At 33.5% G+C, this 18,308-nt stretch overlaps 1 protein-coding gene across 3 annotated transcripts in view; it reads right to left on the bottom strand.

The window, feature by feature from the left end:
* LOC115887733 (forkhead box protein S1-like) overlaps window positions 1-18,017 on the bottom strand; it is a 45,308-nt gene extending 27,291 nt beyond the window's left edge. For all 3 annotated transcript variants that reach the window (XM_030907224.1, XM_030907211.1, XM_030907216.1), the window contains exons 1-2: window positions 17,850-18,017; window positions 323-422 (exon numbers count right to left, since the gene is read on the bottom strand). In XM_030907224.1, the coding sequence (XP_030763084.1) occupies window positions 323-422; window positions 17,850-17,927 (178 nt within the window). In that variant the 5' untranslated portion in view covers window positions 17,928-18,017. The remainder of the gene's footprint in view (window positions 1-322; window positions 423-17,849) is intronic.
* Window positions 18,018-18,308: the final 291 nt, after the last annotated feature.

Here is an 18,308-nt window from a genome sequence, read left to right as displayed (position 1 = left end):
GGTAAACTTTATAGCAATATTTAAGCCTACAATATAACATGACTGCTGCACTAATTTCAGTAAGAGTAATCTCAGCTTTACAAGTATCTAGTAAACCAGGAAAACTACTGACTGCAGCAATTTCCATTAGCTTAATCCTTTCAAGCACTCGAACACCTCGTAAATCAACCGTTTCCTATACAAAGTGGAAAGTTATGATCCGTTAGGTTGACGTTAATCTCTCGTAAAACTATTTTATTCGTAAAATTAACCGTGTTTGACCTCAAAAAGCGATAATTCCGACCGTAAATCAGCGCCGGCCGGCTCGCAACACTTCACTTACCGTGTGTGTGTAGAGACAATTTGGTGGAAAGGGACGGCAACGGATAGTTTCCAACATCTGGTTCCAATTTGATTTTGTGCAGATCGCCGTTCAGCAAATCCTGAAAAAATCATAAATTCTCACTCTCGCTGACAGCCTACTTAAGCTCTACAGTTTTATTTATATATTTAAGTGTGTACAGGGTGGCACATGAAACAAAACCGTGCCATTTTCCAGTTTTTCGGTTGTTATAAAATGTTAAACTTAATTAAAATGGGAGTTTAAATAATTTGTACTTTGTAGTGTCACTTTTTCTTTTCTGCAAAACGGCAAGATTAATTTTTCGGTTCAGAATGGTGATGAGGAAGACTGCTCTTGGTCTTGGTCTTGCAATAAAAATAAGGTCAAGAACGAGACTAGCGTTTGATCTGTAAGATTAAGACCAATCTGTTAAAATTGCCTTATATCTATCAAAAATAGTAGATAAAATAGTACTTTAACCGCAAGAGTAGATTAAATGATACTTTAACAGCGACGATAGATTAAAAATTTTATTTCTTCTCGAACGTTTTTTAATTGCTTCCATTTTTGAAAATTTTTGTATTCCTTTTAATAAGTTATTCGGGATTTAAATGGAAGTAGTTTGGATATGGCGTTTGTCGCCTCAGCCTGAATATCTGTTGGTAATTTACTTATTTCGTTTTGAGCCATTTCTGGCTCCAATTCAATCAGCAATCGACACGAAAGACAATTAAAAAATATTGACTCAAAACTGACAACTAAAGAGCAGCTTTATTTATTTGTCAAACTACATAGAAACCAATGCCAACCCAGTACAATATTTTTTCTACTCGTAATAAATTCCTTGAAATAATAATTTCTGAATATTTTTTAAAGCGTAAACTTTAAAGCTTTATTTGCATTAAATTATTAAAAAAATACTATTTATTTAAAAAAAAATTATGTAGAAAGTGCATCTAGTAGAATGTAAGGAAGTACCCCCTTTCTTGAGTTATAACTCATCATACAGTCTCAAGGCTTTGATAATCATACAGTCTCAAGGCTTTGATAAAAGCCAGTATCTGAGACGGTTTTACATAGGTTAGTTCTACATCTCCGATACCAGTCGTAACAAAGTGTATGTATTCTGGTGTTTTCCCATTTTCCTCACAGAATCTGCATTCGCCATTGTTTCTTAGCTTCAAACTACTGTGTTTATGAGGAGATAGTGTCCTGATAAAAACCCCGTGACAATCCGAAGATTGTTCTTACTTAAATCAAGGAAAATCTTTGATTTTTCTCGGTCGTAATTTCTGAGAAATTTCTTCGAGTGTCTTAGACCGTTGGAGGATTCCCATTCCAGCTTATGGATGGAGTCTTCCAGATTCTTGAGTCCCACTTTAAGTTGGTTTCTAGTTGGGAAACAGAACAGTTCTGGTCCAGTTAGTGGAGTATTTGCTCCATTTCTATCTAGATCGTTTGCTTTTACCCAACCTAAAGTAGGAAGACTTTATTTTCTTTGTCTATTTTTTTCAGCTTGTCTAGGCATTCTTTGACCCACTTGGAATTGATGGTTACTGAATTGATCATTTTTAGTGCTGCCTGACTATCGGATAAGTCTTGACTATACCAAAAGTTGCGGGGAAACCCAAAATTTCTAGTGACGACACTGTCTAGAGGGTTAAAGAGTAAAGAACATTTACTATACTAGGAATTCATTTATTAGGAGAACATATACTAAAAGAATAGAGTGGATACGACAATACCAGACCAGGTAATAGATTTCATCCACAGAGTCAACTCCCTCAAATGCAATGGGCGGGACACCTGGCAAGAAGAACAGACAACAGATGGACCACAAAAATTACAGCATAGTACCCACAAGGAATTAAGAGATCTATAAGAAGACCGAACCTGAGATGGGACCATGATCAATGGGGGCCCAACTACAAAGAGAATATGTGAGGGAGGCTACACCATAATTGGAAATGGTTGAATAAGCTGAAAATGATGGTGATGATGAGGACTATACTAGGAATTATACTATGTATCTAAAAATTATTGAATTACTAAAAATATTGTGTTTAACGCTGCCCGAAATGCCCGATATTTGTTAAGTTGCATCACCCTGTATATATCTGTTTCAGTTTTAAAGGTAGAGTTCAAGATTTCGCTAAACGATCTATTTCTGTCCGAATTTTCTGGCCTGACACTTCGAATGTCAAAATAAAAATGTCGCCTGATAAATGGCCGAATTATCGCGAACCATTTTATACATTAATAATTTAGAATTAATGCAACTGAAAATATTGTTACTCGTTTTCTGCATTAAACGTACAATTTTATATACATTGTTTTTCGACACTAAAAATAATTTTAAATCTGCTACAAGGGACAATCAAATATTGTTTTTTATTGTGATTATCAGTCGAGAGATGCATTATATTATTAATTGAAACGCTTAGCGTCGAAATTAGCTAAAGGTGAGAGTAGGTTAGCTAAAGAGTCGTTAATTAGCTAGAAATCCGATATAAATAGAAAATTGATTATAATAAAAAAATCGATTAAAACAAAAAAAAATCTAATTAAAATAAAAAAATCAAATTTTAATTTTTTTAAAAAAAATTCAAGATTTTTTTGCACCCTGTTCTGGACAAAGGCGTTATAGAACCACATACCTCAGTCAATAAAAATATATTTTTATCGTGTATTAATAAAGTCTGAGCTGTTAATTGTGGTAGAACAAAAGGCATTGTTATTTTGACAGGGCTATTTTTTCTCTTTTCCGAAATTTATGTTAAGCGATCGAGCTGTAGTGCCGCGTTCCGTTCGGATTTTCGTCCGTCGATAATAAATCGACTTTTATTGATGGAATTCGATATCCGTTCGTTGCGAGGTTGGTTCGAACCAACGCGCTCGCTGGCGCTGACCGAGGCAAAAATTTATATTTATTGTCATATCGGGTTTCGTTTGTGTTCACGAGGAAAAACGGTCCATAACGGTTGGAAATTATTGGCAAATGGATATATACCGACCAGTTCTATATATCTTTTCGCTATTTTTAATAATTTCGTATTTAATACCGGATGTTTCTTAAATCGGGCGAAAATTTAATTGGTATGGAGTAACTAATGCCGGAAGTTTCCGTTATTTCGATATTTGACATCGTGTATAAACAATTATGCGTTTATATCAGTGGCAGTTCCTCAACAGGTGCATATGCATACGTGAACCTTCAAATTTAATGGCTCTTTAAAAAAAAAGCTTAAACTAAGGGTTTTTAAAAAAAGGAAATTAATATATTTAAAATTTGACATGAATTTGACTGACAAGTGATTACTTCAAAATGTTGTGAAAAAAAACTGTATAAAACTGAAAAAATATAATCGAGTTATTTTATTTAAAAAAATACGGTATGTGTTAATACAAAACAAACAAGAACAAAACACCACATACCAAAAAAATATAAAAAAGAACTACCTATTTCTTACTTTCAAGCTTCAAGAAACTTCCCGCATTTATTTATCAATATAACTTATGTACAAATACAAATTTGTAATATTCCACAGGAATAAATTAAACAACATAAATAAAACAAACTATTTTATTAATAATAACACTTACCAAATTTTATACCTTAAAGGTTGATTAATTATTAACTAATCTTAATTTTTTTTTGAACCAATACCTTTTGACGTTATTTTTCTGCAGTACTAAAATCCATTATTTCGCTATTGTGTGATATCGATATTTTACAGCTACTCAAATTTTTAGTATATGTTTAGTACGATCCTAGTACCATATACGAGATGCACTTATCTACGACGAGATGGTATACACACTTTATTGATGGTAACACTATTGGTGTATAAGATTTTCTGCCTGGGCAGCGAATATTAACTATAAACTGTGTTCTGGGTCTACAGTTAATTTTCTCTCGATTTTTCCTCCACTTGACTTCAAAAGACACAAATCACACGTAATAACACGAATCAAAATGCATCATCTTCCAAAACGCAGGGTATTTGACATAAGTTGACACAAAATTATAACCTATAATTTGGCAAGACTTTGACAAGCCTCAAAAATCTAAAGGCGAGTTCATACCCATAGGCGTCCGTTTGTCGTTCATCGTTCCGTCAAACCAATAAAATTGAAATATGATCTGTCATTTTTGAAATAAACCAATAAAACTGGTGAAAAACAACAAGAGACGACGCATGACGGATTTATATTTATACTCATCCATAGTTAACTTAAAAAATATTAGAAACTTTTTTTAGTAAAATAAATAGATTGGTATGGGACGTCATCTGCTTTTCTTCTGTCATCGTCTGTCGAAATCTTCCCTGAGAAAAAAAAACAGAGAAACAAGCTCTCGCAACAATCATTGCAAAACCGAATGGAAACGTTGTAGCAAGTACCTAGTACTACAAAAAGTTGTAGTAAAATCTGCTTATGGTTGGCGTAGTAATTGAAACCGTTGTCGGGCAGGTTGTGACAATTTTATAAAGTCATCAGGGAGAAAGAAAATATAGCGGACTGGGAATTTGTAATCGTGTTGTAAAGGCAAATCAAACATCAATTGAGTGCGCTATATGTTATGCTTGGGTCCACAAGGGATGTTCCGGTCTCGAAAAAATGGAGTATGACAAAATTGTTGACGAATTTCGGAAAAATAAGTATCATAAGTGGGACTGTAAACAGTATAAGAAAACTGAGGTTAGGAAACTATCATTTGGAGTTGTCTGCGTCGATTTCTAAATGCGAAAATTTTCTCTGCAATATGTGGTATTGGTTAAGAGCGTATTGTAGTAATTATGACTACAAAAGTATTTAAGAATTGCCGATAAACAATTGAAGGGGTGACTGCAATAACCAGGCAGCTCCATTTTAATAAATTTGTGGGAAATTGAAAAGAGCTGCTCGGTTCTTGCTGCAAACCCAAAGCAAGGCAGCTCCAACTAACATCGCCAGTCGCCATTTATGTACTGTTATAATGTGTTACATTGGGAGAACTGATTGTTGCAGGAAACGATCGACCAATTTTTTTTAAAGAGTAATTCATTAAAAATCTCATTTTCGAAAAAAAGTGTAGAGCTGCCTGGTTATTGCAGCCACCCCTTCAATTTAGATTTGGCTACAATTTTTTGTTTTGGTTGAGATCGAAGATGTAAAACTTTTCCTACAATGGAACGGAAATATTGCTGACATGCAGATTACATTTTACTACAATCTTTGAGGAATTATTACTTTTCAAGACGTCATCAAGACGGTACAGATTTTACCAAAGCCAAATTTTTGAACTACACAAACTAACGATTTCTGGCTTATCTTACCGTATAACATAAAGCTAAAATTACAGTATATGTAAACGTAAATAAATGCAATTCAATAATATATTTTATTCATTCAATTATAAAGAGAATAAAAGCAAATTATGTCTGTTAATATCATAATTTAGTTTTTGTTGTCGACATTCTGGATTAAAAATTCATATAACCTTTTCGACAGAGCCCAAAAATTTATCAATTCCTTCGGAATTGACGTAGTCCGATACAAAAAATTCATATTTACGAAAACAACTTATCAAAACAAATTAAACCACAATCAATCGTAACAGTCACGCACAACTTAGCAAGTCCGATGATAATAGTACTCTCGATATTTTCAATGAATTTAGCATTTTTGAAAATTATCTCGTTTAATTTAAATGATTCCAAAACAAACATTTATTTCGAATTTCGGTATAAAAATACTCTTCCAAACTGGTTTTTGCCATATACACTTACCGGCACGAAAAACGGGCACCTTAAAATTTTTTATGTATTTTAAAGTTTTGTACTGGGTGACAATTTGAAAACGAACAGTATTTAATATTGCCTCTACCCATGATAGTATGAAAATTTGGCGAGAAACACATCAATTTACATATCAAAGGGGACAATTTTTGAGACATTTATTGTCGTGTTACTTTCAACCCCTTGACCCCCAGGGTACCTACCAACTATTCCTAACCTACCTAACAAATTCCTTGCTGTCTTAACATATTCCGAGGGGTGTTTCAAACTTTCACCAAAAGATCAACATTTTGTTTTCCCTCGTACAAAATTGTCAGATGGAAACCTTCATTTTTAATTTAGAAAGAAATACTAAAAAGTCAAATAATTGAGCTACATTTTGCTTAAGAAATCATCAAAATCGGCTCACTAGAACAAAATATATTAACTTTAATACTTCTTCTTCAGATGCCTATCCATTCACTGGATGTTAGCGACCACATGTTGAAACCTGTCTCTATCTCTTCCGGTGTTTATGAGCTTTCCTATAGTCTTCAGACCGGTCCACTGTCTGATGATTCTCGCCCATGACAGCTGTTTTTTACCTATTCCTATATTTAGGCGGGTACACATGTCTTGTAACTCATTCATATTGTTTGTTGGCAACACGGAGTCATCTGCGTATCTTAGGTTTGATATTGGGATTCCATTAACCTTTATTCCCTGCTCCGAGTCCTCAAAAGCCTCACTGAAGATCTCCTCCGAGTACATATTGAATAAAAGTGGAGAGATAAATTTTCGATGCACCTGATGTCCTTTTTTCTCCCCGTCTGTTTTCCGTAGTATCTCAATGAGTTTACCGTGGCGCACTGGCAGTTAACGTCTAGGCAGTTTTGTACCAGCACTTGTATGCTGAACAGCGCTTCTCTGGCATCTCACATTACGCTCGCATTTTTTGTATATTCTATTGTGTAATATTTTCAAGAATATCTTGAGCGTGTGATTCATTAGACTTATTAGTCTGTGGTCATTGCAGTGGCGTGCATTGCCTTTCTTAGGAAGTGGGATAAAGGTCGAACTCAGCTAACTGAAGGAATTTGCCCCGTGTCATAAATATGATTGAATACTCTTTGTAGGAGGGAAATGCTTTCATCGTCCAATAATTTCAGTATTTCCATTGGTATGCCGTCTGGACCTGGCGCCTTGTTGTTCTTAGCTAATTTAATTGGTCTCTTTATTTGTTCGTTAGTTATGGACGGACCTGATGGTATCGAATCTGTTGGATATTCTTTTAGATCCTCCCGAAGAACTTTAATTAAAATACATCAAAATTTTAAGGTGCCCATTTTTCGTGCCGGTGAGTGTATTATGATATCGTGCCAACTGAACGCGTAGATCTTCCTTTACTTGATAAAGAATTCTTATAAAAATTCCACTCTACTTAAATGATTTATAAGAAAACTATTTCAAAACAGCTCAGTAAAATTGAGTACTTCGATATAGTAAAGAAACAGATATACCAAGCGTAGACGATGACAAGAATTAAAAATTTATACTGGAATCAGTCAACTACAGAGAAAATAATACTGAAAAAAAAATACTCCGATAGTGAGAGAAATAAGACATGGATGGTGTTTTCTGTTTTTTTTTCCAGAACCATTAACATCAATTATTTAGTAAATCTTTTCCAAATGAAACAGTTGAGCCAAAGCAAAATGTTGTTCGATAGATTCGAGATTTTTTCTCAAAATTAAAAATCCGTTAATAAGAACCTCATAATCAAATCGCAATTACTGATAATCCTACGCTAACCGATTCGATTATTTGAATCAAATTCAAAACAACGCTGATAAAGCGGCAACTCGTCGACGGCTTATTTTTTTATGTCTATGTGTAAATTTAAATTATCAGTTTTCATAACTATTTTTAGTATCCTCTGATATAACTTGGTTTTATATTATTTTATTAATATTACAAAACTCGATAATAGGAATAATTTGGCTTATAAAGATTTTGGATTTTTTTATGTAATAGAAGCTATTCGGAGAAAGGAAAATTCAGAATTATTTAGAATAAGATGTTACATGGATCTCTCAGTAAACTTATAGTTTACAGTGAAACTAACAAACTATCTTCTTTAAAACAAAAATTACAGGCATACCTAATACACATCACAATGAAGACCACTACTATTTCCGGAAATCAACAAAAGAATTAATTTATGGAAAAAAGAGAGTATTTGGTCGAAACTTCATTGTTTTTATCTTGAACTCTGCAATGTCTAAAGAAAACTTTCAATACAACCAGTCATAAGGGTGAAAAACTTGAAATTGAAACAAGAATTAATTAGGAAACTCTTTTAAGATAAAGAGAGACCAAAAGACAATGTTACGGGTACAATGTTAAGGGTATGTTATTAATTGATTTTTATAGATTTATTGGTCGAGATGAGTCATAAAAATTATATATAAACATCTATAATTAATATAAGTAAATTAATAAATACTAACGTAAATAAAAAGACTAAAAAAAGATTTAAAAAGCGAATAACGTCACTTATTGAACAATATACACCAAAACAAATTATAAAAAAAGAATATTGTTGATTCGAAAATTACATATCAGGTCAGCGGGTTTATCACGTAGCAGGCAAAAAGCAGTTTGAATTAATAAAAACGGTGCAGAAGATATGAAAATACATAAAGTACGTACATATTACATATTAAAACTGAAGAAATACTTTATTTCGATATTATTATTTGTAAATAATATTTGCGTATAACACAACAACACAATTAATTGTCGATTAAGTGCATCAGTATCAAAACCATTCCTTCGTTTAATGATGGTTCGATTTTTTTAAAATTCAATCTATTTTTTTGGATATCGATATGAAAGAAGCTGTTAAATATTAAACTTCATGAAACAATCGGTCATCAAACAGCCATCAAATATCTTTTGATATTACTGTGATATTATCTGATATAATTTCTGCTTCATCTTATGTGATTGTATACATTCGACCAATATCATGACCTATGCATGCGAAACCTGGACAATGGAAACCTGCACAACGATCAATGGAAAGAAATATGCTGGGAATAACCAAGAGAGACCGTAAAAGAATAGTGGGGATACGACAAAAGATCCAGGTGTTATCCACAGAATCAAATCCCTCAAGTGGTGAAGGACGGACAACAGATGGACCACAAAATTTACATGGTACCCACGAGGAGTCAGGAGACCTAGAGGAAGACCAAACTTGAGATGGGACCATGATATTAGGAAATTAGCATTGATAACTTGGGCCCGCATAGCCAACAATAGACAAAAAATAGGTCTAATTGCAAAGAGCATTTCTAAATATATGTGAGGGAGGCTGTACCCTAGTTGGAAATGGTTGAATACGGTGAAAATGATGTGGTTGTAGGGGTAGATTAGATTAGATGAGTTCTTTGAGATATCTTTTTCACAGCGTTCAGTGTTCCACAGCGAAATTTACTTTTTTTTAAGTATTGTGAAGGTCAAAGTTAAAAATAAATTTTCTTCTAAGTTCCTATTATACAGTTTATAGTTTATTATTCTGAACTTAATACTTATCAAACGTTATTTTTATATGTTACATGAGTAACTCTATCATTTTCAATATAAGACTGACGTTGCAGTATTTTCTAGTAAAATTGCGACACCCCGGCCGGTTTTCTATGTCCCACTTCTCAAAACGTGTTAGAATAACACGTATTGTCACCTCAGCAATAATAACGCACGTTCCGTATTTGAAACATTCTTATTTACACCTATTTTTGTCTAATTTTGTTATTAATAGATGAAAAAGAATATTAAATAATCATAATTTATTTTAAAAATAATTAAAATGCATAGGGATGAGGAGGCATCAAGCAGTAGGATGCTGTATTACGTAAAAAGGGCAGATGAAATGGCCAAACAAGGCTCAGCAATGCCCTTCGTAGGCCCAGATTCAGAACCCTTCTGCGGCGTTGCAAAGTCACACACGCAGTGACGAGAATGGCAACAAAGCAGTAGGTAGCCATAACAAATATCTAGAATAGTGGAGACATTCACCAGGGCAGAGAAAAGCGAAAAAGTTCATAGTAGAACATTGGCCAAAAATCACGTCAGATCTGATAAGCAAAGGCAGAAAGACAGTCAAGGTCTACTAACAGGGAACAGTGTTTTAAAGAAAATAAAATCTGAAAATATGAAAAAGACTGCAAAATTAAAAAAACTGCTTTTACATACAATACCAAAATACCACGCGATTGTGGTGTAAGTTATATCGGCTTGTTGCGAAACTAATACGAATATTACAAAGTCAGAAAAATGTAGCAAGAAGCGACATCACAAAATATGGAGCAATCAACATATAATATAGTGTCGAAAACTAAAATAATCGTAAAGTTCGTAAGGAGTAATAGATACTCATTTAGAAGGAAATCCATAGAAGCAGTTTATATGGAAAACAAACCAAACACTTTTGTCAGCTCAGAACTCAGAATTAACTCAGAAGAACACCTAGAAGCCCCTCATCCGCCGTCTAAATGAGTTCATACAACAGTGATTTCTTTAATTTATTTCACATATTTCATTAATCTCGATTAGTATTTAAAGAACAACTATACATACATACTGCCATTACTCGCTGACGAGTATTTGACACGCATCAGAAGATGGTCACGCAAGGCGTTTTCTTTCATGAGCTTTTCTGTGACTGAAAAGCCCGATACGTGATATCTGTCTACCGCACTCCGGACATTCAAAAATCTCATTGCTTTCTTGCCGCTTTACTTTTGGTTGTCGCTGTTAATTGAGTTTACAATTGTTCTCCAATGAGTTCTATTGTGAGCTGCTTCTTCCCACTCATTCTGCATTTTAAGTTTTCGTGGCAAATGTCTTTGTACCTTTTGAGTTGTCCACCCGGCCTCCTCTTACTACCTCCGTCTACAAGCTCACCGTAAAGCAGAGATTTTGGTATGCGGTTTTCTTGCATTCTGCATACGTGACCAGTCCATCTTAAGCGGGATTTTGTAATCATGACTCCAATACTCTCGCAGTTAGCTTTTTCAAGGACCGATACGTTTGAGACATGATGAAACCATTTGATTCTTAAGAGTTGTCTAAGGTGTCTCTGTTCCAACTTATTTAATGCATTCATGTGTCTGCGGTACGGCATGCGGCACCCAGGTTTCGCGTTTATTAAGAACAACTATACTGATAACAGGTTGGTCTTTACTTAAAACCTGGCAATCCAAGAAGATCAATATAAAAAAAAAACACTCAAAAAAAATCTAAATCAAAATCATATTTTTTAATGAAAATTGCTAATTGCTATTTAAAATAAAAGTATAATTTTATGAACTGTTTAGATAAGTATATTATTTTTTATCATACGTCTAATTTGGTATGTCTATAGCTGCATGTAGGTATCATAAAAATTACTACACAAGCAGAAAAAAAGTAGTACAACCTAATAATCGATTTCTTCACTTGGACTAGATATTTTGTTGTATGTCTAGAAACTGACGTTTACTTTGAAAAGCGTGCTAATTTTTAAAGACTTGTGTAATCCATTAGGTAAGAAATATTAAGATATTAATACCGTATGAAAGAAAAAAAATGGCGTCAAAGACGGCTGGGGAATAAAATCGATGATAATTTTGGCGAGACTGACCTAGTCTCTAGAGGTCATTTATTAAAATTGACATAAAACTTATTAAAAAATGAACACTAATTAGGATAGAAAGATTGAAAAAGATAGACGGTTTCTAGGCACACAAATCTATTTCCAAAAAATATAGTATATTGTTTTATTAGGACTAAAAATGACACTTTTTGTGTCGATGCTATATGTTTGACATATACAGACGAGGCACAAAAAGTCATTTTTACTCCGAATAGAACATGATATTTTTTTTCAAACGCCACAAATAATTTTTAAATAATTTCAAGCGTTCGTTTAATAATATAAAAATATTTAAAAGTAATACCACAGATAATACCTTGTATGTAATTATATATCGAGAAACTATGGTTACGCTCGTTGAATTTAACACTTTATGTCAGTTTAATAATATATTTTCGTACTTTTGTGCTTAGGCGTGACTTTTTTATGATGTCAATCACGTCGCAAAAATTAATATTTTTTGACGTTTGAAAAAAAATATTTTTTTCCTGAATTTTAAACTACACCAATTAAAAATCATTTTTACTCAATATAAAAATAAATTACAACCTTCTTAAGGCCAAACGCAGTAAGCGCCATTAAAAAATAAAGAAGAATACGGACTAAATAAATAACATCTAGGGCTTGACCCCGCCAAAATTATCTTCGATAGTCATTCTCCAGCCGTCTTTGACGCTGTTTTTTTTGTTAATAATAAATCAGAAGGTTGTTTTAAAGCTACAGGGTGTCGCAGAAATAAGTGCAAGTGTTTCAACTGGTAGTATAGTTCAACCCCAGAAACACGCTTTTGAGGTTTTTTTCGCGAAATTTTTTTTTTGAAAATTCGATTTTTTTTTTAGTTTTTTGGAATTTTTTTTAGTTTTTAGTTAAAAAATATAATTTCCTGATAATATAGCAAGATAGGCATAGAAATTAGATTACATTTACAAGAAAGAAAATCCAGAAAAGATGCAGTCAGTGGTTCACAAAATTTTAACAAAAAATTATTTTTTTTTGGAAATTTTCAAAGTAAAATAACTCCGTTATTTTGGCCTTATTTGAAAAACGATAAAGAGAAAATATGTTTCTTTTATCGAGATCTACCACCACTTAAAATACTTGCATTTATTTCTACGACACCCTGTATATAAAAAGTATCTTTTTATATTCTATTACCATCGGCATCGTCTACAGGTAAGGATATACCTATTTGTAAGTTTAAATTATAGAATATCTGTTGATATCTGTAAGTATACAGATAAATTTAGAATAGCTGTAAAAGGTGTGACTATTATAGAAATTCTTTCTACTTCCTACTTTTACTTTTGTTGAAAAAAAAATAATAATTTTAGTTAATAAAAAAAATTAAATAAATTTCTGAAACTCATATATTTAATCGATTTTTATTACGAATGGCGTTTCTTTCTCGCTGTAAACAGCCGAAAACCAATAATTTAAATAATGTATAATTTTAAATTATAAATATTTAGTATTTCAACTGAAAACAAACAAACTATCTCGTTTCCCCTTGTTTTGAGTTTTATTGGAAATTAATTACTAAGTTTATAAAATAAGCTAGCCGGCTGCCTGATGTTTTAAAATAAAAACAATAAACAAAAAATAGTAAATAAAATAGATGTGTTTCCTCATAAAAATAAAAGTATTGTTTTCCAAAATAATATTTTATTACTCTAAACATACGTTTCGCTAACCGTGTTAGCATCATCAGGAGATAATTGAAACGCATTTTAATGTTCAATCATATTATGTTGAATAGTTGTTGAACTAAGTTAAAAGCCAGTATTTGAGACGGTTTTATAGAGGTTAGTTCTCCATCTTCGATATCCATCGTACCAAAGTTTATGGTTGTGGTCTCGGCGCACTCAGTGGGGAGGTGTTCTGGTGTTTCCCCATTTTTCTTACAGAATCTGCATTCGCCGTTGTTTCTGAGCTTGAATCTACTGAGGGGTTCATTGAGGAGATAGTGCTCTGTTGTTATACAGATATAAACCGGATTTGGTGTAAGTATTAGATACTTATTTCCAACTAACGCCTATTGCTGCCTTCCCGTTACCCTCCTACGCCACACGCCTCGATTTAGTGCGTCATTATCAGCTTCTAGGTTACGAGCTTCCATTGCTTCCTTAACCGTTCCGGGATTTTCTAGGTTGCCTCTCTTTTTCCTACCCTGGGGAACTCATTGAAAAACTTTATTTGGCCACCTGTTCTCCGGCATACGCAGAACATGTCCAAACCATTCGATTCGATTTTTCGATTCGATATAGTACAGTTTATAACGTTTCCTCCGATCAATTCATGATACGCCTGACCTCGATGTTTGTCTTTTTTTTTCATCCTAGATATACCTGCGCTTCTTCTAAGGTAGTCCATTTCAACAACTTGGATTTTGCGCTTCGTATCTGCATTCAGAGTCCATAGCTTGATAGCTCTGAACCATAGCAAAGAACTGACTCCACCAATGTTCGTCCAAGTCGCTTTTTATTTGTGCAGACCAGTTTCGGTCCCACCAGAGACTATTAAGACATCCAATAACTTGTTTGCTCTTCTGAATTCGGGTTTGAATTTTCTTCTTTGCCCAAACCCCGAGGGGTAAACCGCTGCTCGAATCGTGTACACCAAATGGAATTTTTTCTCAAAAATTCCAAAAAATTCCAAAAAATCCCAAAAATTCCCAAAAATTCCAAAAAATTCCAACTCCGTGTACACCAAATTCCATAGCGAATTACCCCTCGCCAAACCCTCGTTGTTGATTGTTGATAGTAGCATCCAGGTATTTAAATTGTGTACTTGTTGAATCTGGACGTTATCATCATTGAAGACTTCAAAACAAGCGTTGGAATTGACAGCTAAATATTCCATTTTTTTAGACTAACTTGAAGTCCCCTTAGATTCTTCCTTAAATCAAGAAAAACTTTGTTTTTGCTCGGTGGTAAGTCTTAAGAAATGTCTTCGAGTATCTTAGACCGTTGCAGGTTGCAGGTTACGGATGGAGACTTCCAGGTAGTTCTGCTTTAAGCTGGTTTCCACTTGGGAAGCAGAACGGTTCTGATCCAGTTAGTGGAATATTCGCTCCTTTTCTAGCTTGAGCGTTTGCTTTTTCATAACCGTCTATACTTTGGTGTACTGAGATGGCACCCAGAGTAGAACAACTTTATTTTTGGCCTAATTGAGAGTTACCTGTTACCTGCTATCTGATAATATTTTCTTTATTCTCTATGTTTTTGCTTCTGACGAAGAAGTTTAAGAAGTATAAGAGATATACCTTCTGAAAGGTTAACCATTATTTCATTCTTTAAGCAAATTTGTCTTACAAGAAGTAAAAATCCACTGACAAATTGCTTTTTTGTAATTAGCCCCCATGATGGTAGTCACAGTATAAACATGATGCATATAAACGATTCTTTCTATTAACCATGATAATAGATTCCTTTTAAAAAAGCGTTCTTTTAGATAATAAAAATATTATATGGAATATTCTTTCCTAGAATTTCAAATTGCTAAAGTGCCGTATAGAAATACTTTCTAGAATTTTTGCAAGGCGGCACTAAGCTAGGTACTATTTTTAATAGAACACCTGATGGGAAAACGTTGAAGATGTACTTTGGGTTGTTGAACTTCTGCATAAGCATTTTTTTTCATTTGATTCGCGTAAATTAGTTAGTGAACTGAAATGACCCCAGCTGGTCGTGAATTCATTAAATATAATGAGTACACAATGGGTAATTTTTGGCGTTTTAATATAGAAAATGCATATTACAGAAAAATATAAGTAAAAATAATTAGAATTTTAATTTTAATTAGATTTATTTCTAAATAAAAATTTTCCGAATATAATTTAAATAATTTTTATTTTATGATAGTCATAATATACATATAGAATCTATGTTCTATATGTAATGGGTCAAGTTTCAAGTTGCGTTTACACCTGTTCCCGTTAAGTTAAGTTAAGCGACGGTGGGTGAGTTAAGAGTTCGGAAGGGTGGTGAAAACTCCGTCGTACCATTATATTTGTACCATATTATTATACTGGATTGATATATCTTTTAGTTATTTAATCTAAAGTAAAATTTATTATTTATTCAGAATTCAGTAGAAGCGAGATATCTCACTTGCTTTGTCTGACCAACGAGTCAGAGAATACCAAAGAATATAGCAAGGAGTAAGGAGGAAACTTGTATAGACGATATCCTAAAAATGAGACAAAATACAATTTACCAGTGAAGTAAAGTGACAGGAAAACTGTCATTGTCGTGGAACCTCTCGATGGACAAACTTTACTTGATAATGCTAGAAAATGCCAAGGTATTTTTTTATGGCTAAATTTGAAAAATAAAGTAGTAAACTTTTTAGACTTTTCACAATTCATTTCTTTTAAAAAAATCATCTTACAACAGAATTATCAACTCTCTTCTATTTTCCAAGTTTTTCAAATTCATTTTTATGCAGTTCGTTTTACATTATCTATATCTATATAGTGAGAAAGTATGTCCAACGAGACGACCCATGAAAGCCATGACAGTGTCTGCCATTTTAATTCACAGGTGAATTGTACAATACGATCGAGAAAAAGCGCCAGAGATGGCTCGGAAATGAAGGTCGCTATCATTTTATATGGAAAATTGTATAGGAAAGTGTATTTCCAAGCCAACTGTACGCCGTTTTTTCGATCATACGGTATTTTTATCATCTTTTGAATGCCACCTGTTGAAATCTGTTCTGGCTAGTTGGACAGACTAATTACTGTCATTGATTACAAATTAAAAATATTAGTTAGAGCTTCTATTCTCTATGTTGACTTATTGGTCAGAGCATTAAACAATACTTGATGTAAAATAAATTTAGAAAAGAAAAAAATGCGTTTGTAAACGTGCCCTTTCCATATTAATAAACATTTTTTTGGGCATTATTTTATTAGATAGGAGGGCAACGGCTCAGCTACGTCGAAACACCGGTTCCCATTAGAACACCGAAGTTAAGCGACGTAAGGCGATACTAGTGGATGGACGGGTGACCGGTTCGAAACTCTGTATCGTGCTGTTGTCCAATAAAAGGCAAAAGTGTAAAATCTTTTGACACACACTGCTCATTCCCGCCGGTTCGAGGCCGGATGAGATCGGATATCTCGTGAGTAAGAGTCGATTTAGGCAAGTCGGTAGGCTATTGATCATGATATGGCCGAGGACCGCGGTTCGGATTCCGCGTAAACAAAGTAGGCCCCGTCAAATCTTTTTACTTTATTAGATAGGTACATTGATTGCTATCTATTTTTTAAATGGGTGCGTAAATACTAAATAGCTCATTACGATATGGTTGAAACCAAGGTGGTAAAGTTTTAAATCAACTGATGCTGCGTTAAGGTATCCAAAACAAAAAAAAGTATAAAGTGTGGCATATCATTGTATTCAGGAGAGCGAGTTCTTTCAAAACCTGAAATAAAAAATGCAGGTCCGTATTTAAAAAAATTAAGTTGGTCTCTGTATCTCACAAATTGTCAGCTAATTTGAAAATCTAAAAATACTATTAGATAGTCCTAATAAAGTGGCTATGAGAATGTGTAATTAGTTTTTTGATTTTCTATAAAATAACGACAGGAATAAATAAAATTAATTTTCAAAAAAATCAGTTTTTCCAAAAACTCAGCAATCCTTGAAATTTTTAAATCTTTTTTGATGGCATCTTGGTGAAGATCCCAATACGGCAGCTTTGTCCCAATTTAACCAGGTTCGTATCTATTACGGTTACCGAGATACCAATGCTCGTACCTCGATACCTAATTTGTAGCACCCTGTATAGGTATTGATGTTTTTAAAAAATCAATATTTTTCAACCGTACTTGACGAGACAATATGTATTTATTGTAGGTACATGCGAAAATAAAATTCAACTGAAAATGGTCACTTGACTTTGTCAAAATCAAAACTTACCCAGTTTTTCCTTGTTAAATTTATATGCATCTATATATCTATTTAAGATAAAACGATGACATTTCATTCAAAATGTTTTTTGAAATAATCTCAACAATTGGATCACTTTTAGACAATATCTACCAAATTAATTAACAACTTACCGATGTCAGAATGTGTGGATGGATATTATTGTTATCAGGACGGTCGGTAAAGTTCAGCGCCACCGGTAATTCGTTCATTTTGACTCGTCGAAACTCAAAACAATCTCGGAAATTTTGAAAAATCACTGTCACCACAACCGACAACGACTCACATAAATCACGCCCGCCTCAAAACCACGGAAAAAATGATAAAACAAATTGTTTATTTACGCGTCGTCGCCAACTTCGATCCTTTCGAAACAAAACAAAAATACAATTATTACTATTCCCGCTTGATTTATACGACGACGGCACACTATGATGGCGAGGTGGCAAAGCTGTCACCGTGTTTACATAGTGAAGCTTTTTCCAAGTCTAAACACAGTCAGCCAGCCAATTTTTTCCTTTGCCTCGCGTATCGTTTTCTTTTCTTCTCTCTTTTTCGAACGGTTTCGGTTAGCGAATTGACGTTGCGAGCGC

This window comes from Sitophilus oryzae, unplaced genomic scaffold (genome assembly GCF_002938485.1).
Source record: "Sitophilus oryzae breed Bouriz unplaced genomic scaffold, Soryzae_2.0 scaffold_1165_pilon_pilon, whole genome shotgun sequence".
NCBI lineage: Eukaryota > Metazoa > Arthropoda > Insecta > Coleoptera > Curculionidae > Sitophilus > Sitophilus oryzae.
This window is presented reverse-complemented; position numbering and strand designations above follow the sequence as displayed.